The sequence below is a fragment of the Salvia hispanica genome, chromosome 3 (assembly GCF_023119035.1).
Source record: "Salvia hispanica cultivar TCC Black 2014 chromosome 3, UniMelb_Shisp_WGS_1.0, whole genome shotgun sequence".
NCBI classification, from domain to species: domain Eukaryota; kingdom Viridiplantae; phylum Streptophyta; class Magnoliopsida; order Lamiales; family Lamiaceae; genus Salvia; species Salvia hispanica.
The window spans coordinates 36,707,794-36,717,412 of NC_062967.1; the positions used below are offsets into that span (position 1 = coordinate 36,707,794).

At 34.0% G+C, this 9,619-nt stretch overlaps 1 protein-coding gene across 2 annotated transcripts; it reads right to left on the reverse strand.

Moving 5' to 3' along the window:
* Positions 1-1,037: 1,037 nt before the first annotated feature.
* LOC125216463 (chaperone protein dnaJ 15-like) lies at positions 1,038-5,824 on the reverse strand. Of its 2 annotated transcripts, none has more exons than XM_048118175.1 (12): positions 5,688-5,824; positions 5,098-5,407; positions 4,565-4,688; positions 3,957-4,039; positions 3,765-3,876; positions 3,554-3,658; positions 3,207-3,257; positions 2,823-2,912; positions 2,636-2,744; positions 2,372-2,520; positions 2,225-2,278; positions 1,038-1,579 (listed from the first exon to the last, which is right to left on the reverse strand). In XM_048118175.1, exons 2-12 carry the CDS (start codon positions 5,223-5,225, stop codon positions 1,355-1,357), a joined length of 1,230 nt encoding a protein of 409 aa, XP_047974132.1. In that variant the 5' UTR covers positions 5,226-5,407; positions 5,688-5,824; the 3' UTR covers positions 1,038-1,354. The 2 variants fall into 2 exon arrangements, with proteins under 2 accessions (XP_047974132.1, XP_047974133.1); XM_048118176.1 differs by having other exon boundaries at positions 5,567-5,705.
* Between the last annotated feature and the right edge of the window lie 3,795 nt (positions 5,825-9,619).

Genomic DNA, 9,619 nt, shown 5'->3' on the forward strand with positions numbered 1-9,619 from the left:
GTGCGCTTGCATGTGAAAACTATGTCATGGAGAAAGACTGACATAAATAGATTTTAAGTTATAAAATGCTCTACAAAACAAGATGATTACCTATTTCTTTAAGAAAGAACCTTAAATAATCACTCTTTTTTTTACAAAGTTTGGAGGCAATCAATGAGTTGGGCCACTAAGTGAGATGCAAGTTTCAAGTTAAGTCAAAATAGCAAGTTTCCTACCAGTTATTTTTATTAATTAATAATGTAGTTACAAGTTAATTATTCTTGTGATTAGGTCATGTCGGGAAAACACTAAATACTTATATAGTACATCTAATTTTTTGGGGCTAAACAATGTTTTTTTTTCTACAAGTATAGGATCAGATAACCTAAGATGGATTTTAAATAAATGATTAATTTATTTATTGGGCTTCCTGTCCATCTGCCATTGTTTAAGGCATATATATATCTCTGAAGTACTAATATATTAGCTTAATTAGCCTCTCAAATCGGTTAATCTGATTAAAATATTAAAGCTTAGCAATAATGCAAATAAAATTATTACTAATTTTCTATCTTATCCCCTCTCTAGTATGTGTATATAAAACTATTGCATTTACATTATTGCATACCAAAAGCAAATCCCAATACCAAATAACAATAATATAACATCAAAACTTTGGTGTCACGCTAGACAAACTGTGAAACCAAATTCGTCAAACCTAAATTAATTAACATAGATGAAAAATCCGATCTTAAAAAGGACAAGAATGATAGAAAAGAGCAACAAAATCCAGAAAATATGGTACAACTACATAAAGAATTGAAGAAAGAGTTGGAAATCTAGTCACCATGCATACTAAATAATAAACAAAAATTTATGTCATAATCTTTTAAAGGCTATGTCAAAAGCACTTTTAATAATCACACGACTCTTGAACCAAATAAAATGGGCTAAAATAAAGAAAATTCTTGATTTGGATTTGAATATTTAATCCAAGGATTCAATGACCTCCTGCAACAAGCGTAATAATATTTGGAAAACCTTGTGCCAAATGCAACTGAAAAAGTGAAAAATTGAGTTTGCAAACAAAATTACTGTTACAGTGAAACCAGAACAAATATAAATCGACTATTCTACAAACTATCCCAGCTCCAACATCGGGCGACGAAAAGCTCCATGAATAGAGACCTAATTACTTACATTTTACAGCAATAATTTGACAGACCAACCAGGAGACATCCTCAAGAATAGGATACAACTCCACCGATATAATAAGGGGTGAGCCTTATATAGACAGAAAACTGAGATGCGAACATGAAGGAGAGAACGAACTTCAAACCTCGAAGAGCAGGTAAAGAGGTAGCTCGAGCACAGTTCATTTTTTCTCGGATCCCTTGAGGTTAAGGTTGAACCATTTCTTCTTTGAAGATTTATCCTTCGAATCTGAACTGCCCTCTTCACCTGGACTCTCGGATTTATAATCTTCTGCAAGTTTGCTGCTACTTCCATTGCTAAAATGTCCACTTGCTGGGAAAGAAACAGTCCTTGAAACGGTGAAAGAAGAGTGGATGGTATCTCTTTGTTTTAGCAGCTCATCAACCTGTTGAAGCAAATACCATGAATGGTGAGAATATAAAAAGGGCAACAAACAAAAAAGGTTGACTTGATAAGTCAGCAAGTAAATTAGAGTTGTCGTACGAGTTGGCTAAGGCGGCTCGCTAAACCGAGAGAAAATATGAAAAGATACAGATGGCGACAAGGTAACCTAGAGTACAAATTTGGGGGTGAAAACAACTCAATATATCCTACTGAAACAGAAAGTTTCAGATAGAATAATCGAACACTAAAAATGGATCTCAGAGGCTCCTCTTCTATTTGTGAGTATCAAAGGGCAGTAGTCCAATTCCGATTTTGTTCATGGAACAACAAAGGCTTTCAGAACATTGGCATGACTGTTTGAGGAACTGACAGAACATCCTATCCCCACCCCACACCCAAAAAAAGGACCAGCCTGTCCTGAGACACTGCATATCAGTGTCCCGCTCAAAGATAATTAGGAAAACCTCAAGGCAGTTTAATTACAAAGAGACTCACTAATACCCTTCCCATCGCATAGAAAATAGCAATATTCTCAAATAACTAAAAAGCTTTAACTAAATGCAAAGGGAAATAAGCTTCAGAGCTTAGAACACTTAGCCAGACAAGAAACAAGAACTTATGAAGGAATCTCGAAATGCAAACTTACAGCCTGCTTTTCCTGAGTGTATCTGTTAGTGACTTCTTGAAATCGTGCCAGTGCCTGAAAAAAATAAAGATGACGAGTGGTCATGTGTTGAGAATACATCCAAAACTCTTTACTTCAAAATAATTATAAACGGAAACAAAGAAATACCTTCCTATATTCTGTCTCAAATTGCCGTAACTCGTTTCTCTTTCTCAAAATTTGACTTTCAATATCCTTAAGCTTATCTGTTGTATCCTCATACGTCTTTGCACAAAGGGCCTCAATTGTATAAGTAGCAGGTTTGAAAAAGTTGTCTCCTGCAAGAATCACACACATAATCCCCAATGAGTTCATGCTTTCTACAAAGCAAACTTTAATATTCGGATTTGAATGCCAAGAAATACAAACAAGGATGCCATTAGAAGTTCTAACCATATACAGCAAATATATGAGTGCCAGCTTTGAGTTCTGAGACCTCACAAGGTTGAAGGCCATCCAGTCTTTTAAAGAAAGCAGCTTCTGGGTCCTTAGCCATTGCCAACTACATGAACAAGAAGTATTCATAAATGAAATTGTAGAATATGAGGCCTTAAGTTAAGGGAACAGAGAGTGTACATACCGCATTTATAGTTGAATCCATCCTATACACTAGAAAATGTAAGAAGTACATTCCAGCTGATGTAGCTTTGCCTGCCTTTTCACTATCTTCCTGTATTAACAGTGGTACAAGTCATCAAATGTTACAATTCTCCACTAGGAAGTCATTTATGCTCTAACTATTGTTCTGAAAGTAGAGCTCAAAAGATAACATCATAGTTGGATGACAAAAGTTTAAAAAAAGAATGTATGAAATTCATCTTAAGGAGCCTTGATTTTTGAAGCTCAATTGATATGAGAGCAAATCACCAAGATGGTGAATTTTGAAATCCAGAGGAAACAGGATAAAGTCAAGATTAACAAATAGCAACACAATCATAAACATAGAACTGGCAGTCAAAATTACCTGCAATGCCAAACCATATCCCCCATTTGCATCTTGTTCAAAGTACAGGAGCTGAAAATACATGCAACAGAACCATTAGAAAGAAACTATAATATATTTATTAGAACAAGAGAAAAAGTGATAGATGCCATTTTTTATAACCTTTTTCAGTAAGAATAAGGCCATATCTTAACTATTTGAAGCCTTACTACAGTTACTTTCAAACATAGATATGAACCTCTGAAAAGGCATAAAGGAAAATGAAACATGAAGTAAACTCCAGCTAAGTACTACTACAAGATAAGGGATAAGTAGAAATAAGAACAAGTGTTTCTCTCCGTTGTAGATAGCACAGAGTAGGAAGGCACCTTAAATTTGCTTTGGGCAGCTGATGTCACTCTAACTACTATTCCTGACTCTGCTTGTTCATCACTGATAGTTACACCAAAGAAGTGAGCACACTGTTTCTCAACCTGTTATAAATCATCGGGTAATAGAGCAGTTAGATTAAACATAAAGACAGAGAAAGAAGAGAGTAGCATTATGACTAGATTTTTTTTCTGGTAAAGGATTACACACCTTTCCGCTCACAGAAGTTCCAATAGGTAGAGGTCTAACTGTAACTGTTCCATTCAAAGCCTCTTCGAGAACATTGGCAGAAATTGTAGTCTTGATTGGCACACCCAATTTGCTATCCAAATGAAAAGATAATACTGAGCTTGGAAGTTAATAACGATATGTATAGATCAGATTCTCAGTAAAGAGTATAACCTGAACAAAGCTGCAAACATTGTGTTGACAGTTCCAAGATTAGACAAATCAATCTCCATGTCCATTCCTTCAGCATCAAGGGCCTTATCATCACCAATATCAGATACCACAGAAATTAAAAGATAACCTCACATAAGTGATGGAAAAAATAATGATCAACTAAACAAGACACAAAATGAAGGTAAGCAAATAAATTCTTATATAACTTTGCTGAGAACCCCATATCCAAGGTTTCCTTTGAGAGAAAGAGAAGAGCAGAACCGGCGTCGCTGTATAAGGAGTTAAGGGCACAGATATTGGCTGCAGTTGAAGTATAAATATTGGCTGCAGTTGTTTTTTTATGTCATCATGATCATTCTTTTATGAAAGTTACAGCGCTCAAGCTGAATATGAAATTAATTGCTTTTAACGTTGAGTTGCTAGGATTTCTGGGAGGAGATCTCATCAAACATCTGTCCAGGTATAAATACACACGTAAACTACCTGTTTGGAACATTACCTATATGGCTTATGAGAAAACAACATGGTACTCTTTCAATGAGTATATCTTGTGATAGCTATTGGAAGTATAAAATACTAAAAAAACATAACAAGAATGCAGGGAGTACCTCAAATCCTGAATTATCATATTGCCTCCTTTTCTCTGGATCAGCCAGAATACTATAGGAATATGCAACCTCCTTGAAAAGCTCTGAAGCTTCAGGGTTGTTAGCATTCTTATCCGGATGATACCTGACAACCCAAAAAACTTGTCCTTAACAATTCCAAGGAACGTTTAAAATGTACAGTTTGTTGACACATGGCGGTGTGGTAGTTTCTTGAGAAAGAGGCCCAAGTTCATTTGAAGTTGAAATTATCAAATCGAATAGCATGATCAAAAGATCCAATAACAATAGAAAGCTCAATCCTCTTTATTTAATCAAACTGAAAAATCCATGACAGTCTTAATTTCGCATTTATCAAATTTTGCGGGTTTTCAACTTGCAAAATAATGCTTAATCATATGAACGCACAACTTATCAGATTTTGCAGAAAAATAATTCTCAGAAACTCAACTTAGAGACTCAAATTGTAGCCAGAAAAACATATAACAAATATATGAAGAAGGAAACATATAAAACAGGTTAAGCAAAACACATACTTTAGCGCAAGCTTTCTGTAAGCAGTCTTAATCTCCTGATCAGACGAATCCCTAGTAACTGAAAGCACCTCATAAGGATCTCGCCGCAACACAGGCGCTGACGGTCCTTCCAATTTTGTCCCCGACATTACTCCTCTTTCCAAAGCTCACCTCCAATCTCTAATCTTTCCCAAACTCCCCTTCCTCTAAAATTTCTACAATCTCCCCTTCTAAAATCCTTCTCCCAACCTCCAAAATTCAATCACTGATACTTCAGTATCCGGAAAAACACCCTCAACACTCGCGTCTCACGTACAAGCAGTCGCCCTGTCTGCAAATCAGCAAGCAAATGCAATCAAAATTCACAAATTCCAAAATATTTGGGAGATTGAGCTGGAGTGCGAAATCCAATGCATCGGATCACTAAACAGCCTTTTTCGTAACAAAATGCACAAATCAACAAAGAAATAAGGGTTTGTGAATGACATACAGTAGTACGAAATTGTAGATGCTTGTAAGATCTATTCAGTGCACAAAGCAAATAAAAAACGCTAGCAGCTCCAGCTCAAAGATCAATCACAGGTAGAATCTAGGGTTTTTAAAGGAATTACCTCGGCTTTTCGAATTCGGGCGGAGAAGATGGAACGATTTCAAAGTATTTTCATCATTTTTTATTTCACTTTTTTCTTCCTCGTTTGCTTGCGTCAATGGAATTAGAAATAATACTATTTCAGTAATACTTTATGATTTTATCGAATTTGTATAAATTAATTATGTATGTTTCGGGAAATTAGATTTGATTGGTTTTTTTGTTAGTGTGGAGAATTGGTTAATGGAATAATAATGTAATGCGCGTTCAATAATGGAGTAATACTATGTTAATTCATTTTCCAATTGCTTTTTTTTTTCTACTTGTTGGATAAAGGTTTTTATTCATTTCAAAATGGGGATCTTGGCCATTAAAAAAAACAATCATTTATATCTTAGATTTCAAAAAAACAAAAAAGAAGCAATGCATCAGTATATAAAGCACAACTTTTAGAAAATCATGCTTCGAATCTTGAGTGCTTAATAGTAGAAAGACTAATTTCATGTATCTTCAACACAACTCAATATTATAGCATTAGTTGTAATGTAAAAACACAGCAAATTGTGTTGTGGTATGCTCCCCTTGGTCTATAATAGTAGAGACATTTCTTTCGACACGCGATTTAATAAAAAATGTGTTAAGTGAGTTACGTAAAATAAAATAGGAAATTAAAAAGGTAGAGAGATAAATAGAGAATAAATGTGTTGACTTTTACTAAAAAGTGAAATGATATACTTCATTACTATATAACGTACCAAAATGGTAAAATGATTCCACAACTATGGAACGAGAATGACGTATAAAGCAGTAATAGAGCTATGAAACAAAAGACTTAAAGTGTAAGAGGTTCCACAATGGGTTTAGGCTAGCCACAAACTCCTCCTGCCACATCATCAGCACTAAAATTTCTCCTGCCACATCATCAGGATAAGCAATAGACTAGTCATAGGCTAGCCACAACAAACAAAATAAATAAAAAAAACAACTAAATTTAAGGAATTAAACACAAAATACGGAATTAAATTTACGACACATATACGGGAAAATTCATTAATTTCATTTTTTTAAAAAGTACATTAATTAAAAAAATTACATAATTTTAAAAAAAACGGGCTTTCACACACGAGCCCCCGCCTCACTCTACTCCTCACTAATTTATTAAAAAAATACATTAAAAATATAATAAAAAATGCAATAATTTTATATAAATTTTAAAAAAGATACATCCTAAAAAAAATTACATAATTAAAAAAAATACATTAAAAATACAATAAAAAATGCATAAAAAATATATTAAAAAAATGCAATAAATAAAAAAATGCATAAAAAATACATTAAAAAAAATGCAACCGGCTAGCCAAAATTGAGCTTACTATGGCGGCTAGCGCATCGGCCAACGATCGACTAGTGCCCACGAATCGACTAGAGCTCGCCGATCGGCTAGCCTAAATTGCCGCAATGGAGGCTAGCGGATCGGCCAGCGGATAGGCTAACGCCCGAGATCGCCTAGCCTATCCGCTAGCCTCCATTATGGATGCTCTAAAGGGATTTTAATTTTTTTTCTTCTCTCTAATATTATGCTATCCATGTTAATATCTCTATTTGCCACATCAGATTTCGTTAGTTGGAACAAAATTTTCTACATCTAAAGTTATCTAAGAACATATATTTGTTACATGTAACGTTGTTTTGAATTTTGTGACGGCTATAGCTGTAAGACAAATTGACATTGTTCTGTTTTTTTATCTAATTTTTTGATTATTTTATATCATAAAAAAAACAAACCAAGTTGGGCCTGTATTATTATGCTTTTAAATATAAAGTTAGTCTCATATAGTGTAATTTAATCGAGAAACATTATAATGAACCCAAGCCAAATATTCCTCGGTTTGCATAATAATACAGGCCCAACTTGGATTTCACGGTCAGAGGGAGTAATTGATTTCTGATTTTATTGTAAAAAATAAACTTTATTCAATGTATGAAATATACGTGGAACATCAAATACCACAGACGGACCTACTTGTTCTTGGAAGCCAAGTTAGCCTTGGGCCATAATTGATGTTATTATAGCTCAAAGAGGCTCCAACATCGTCAACCACCCAATATACATTTGTTTGAATACCATTTCTCTTAATATCTCGGAGCTTGGAGAAAAGCGTTGCACGAATACATTGACCCTTTTTTCCTCTTCCTCGTGTAAATACACCAAAATAATTAGGACTTGTTGATTCTAACGTTAAATCAAAATTCACACCTCCATCCAAACTCTCGTACTTTGAAATAAATGAATATTTTTCAACAGAGAAACTGACGAATATAGGAGATGGTTCGGACGCCGCGTTGATCAAATGAAGCCTAGCCGTCTTCGCATTATTGCATGTGATTTCACAGCATTGGCTAACATTAAGAGGATCCCTAAATGTAAAATTGCTAGACCCATTTTTCTCTCTTTTCTAAATGTAAAAGTGCTAGACCATTTATGTAACACCATCAACTTTATATAGGTTTTGTCGGAAAGAAGATTGATTCCTGCAAATCAAGAATTGATAGGGAATTAGTAATTGATTGTAAATTGATTGCTTGCCTTGTATATAATACTCCCTCCGTCCCTAATTAAGAGTCACACTTTTCCATTTCGGTCCGTCCCCAATTAAGAGTCACACTTCATTCTTACCATAAATAGTAAGTAGGTCCCACATTCCACTAACTCAATCCACTCACATTTTATTATAAAACCAATATAAATAAATGGGTCCCACATTCCACTAACTTTTTCAACCAACTTTTCTTTACATTTCTTAAAACCCGTGCCCGGTCAAAGTGTGACTCCTAATGGAGGACGGAGGGAGTATTAGGGTTAGAATTATTAGCTTACCATAGAGATGCCTAGGCCTATAAGAGGATGTACACTTCGTATATTTTATCAGGTTTTTATAGATGAATTAGATTGTAACTTATCAAATTTATATCAGTTTCAAGTTTCAACTTTGTTTTTCCTTAAGTAATACTTATTCCGTCCGCCATTAGGAGTCTCATTTTTTACGGCACAGATTTTTAAAAATGTTTTAAAAAGTGGGTGAAAAAAGTTAGTGGAATATGAGTCCCACTTGTAAATAAATTAGTTTTAAATGAAACGTGGGTGGAATGAGTTAGTGGAATGTGGAACTCGGAGTATCATTTATGATAAAAGTAAACCGAGATTATCATTTGTGGACGGACTAAAATGTAAAAATGAGAATCATAAAAGATACAAAGAATATAATAATCAATAACCAACTAATGTGGAGTTACATGTGTAATGTATCTTTACCGTTACCTTTTTAATTTTAATTTCTTAAAGAGAAATATCTTGAATTAATATACTTTAATATGGTACTATATAATAATCTTTTAAGTTATAGTTCTTTAGAATTTGTCACCATTTGATTTGACACGAGTTTTAAAAAATGTAATAGAAAACGGGTTGAAAAAGTTATTGGCACGTGATTCCTACTTTTATATATTAATTTTATAATAAAATGTCTTTACTACTATGGAACGGAGGGAGTAGTTAAATACTCCACCCGTCTCATAATAGATGTCACACTTTCCTTTTTAGGTTGTTCCACAAAAGATGTCACATTTCCATTTTTTTTTTAAAAAGCTCTCTCTCAAATTAATATAAATATACTATTTTCTTTCACCGCCTAACACACATAATAATATCTTCTAAAATCTCGTACTATATCCCAAGTGTGCCATCCATCTATTATAGGACGGAAGAAGTATATAGTATAATCAATAAAGTAGTGAGAAGAAAAAGAATTAAAATCCCTAACATTTTAAGTCATGCGTTCATTTGTCTATTGCTGCGTTTTATACGCCTCACATTTTGTCTATTTTGTTGTGTTGTGTATTTCATGCGTCATTAAATGTCTCGTTTTATTCTTTAAGTCTGTATCCAGTCAAAGT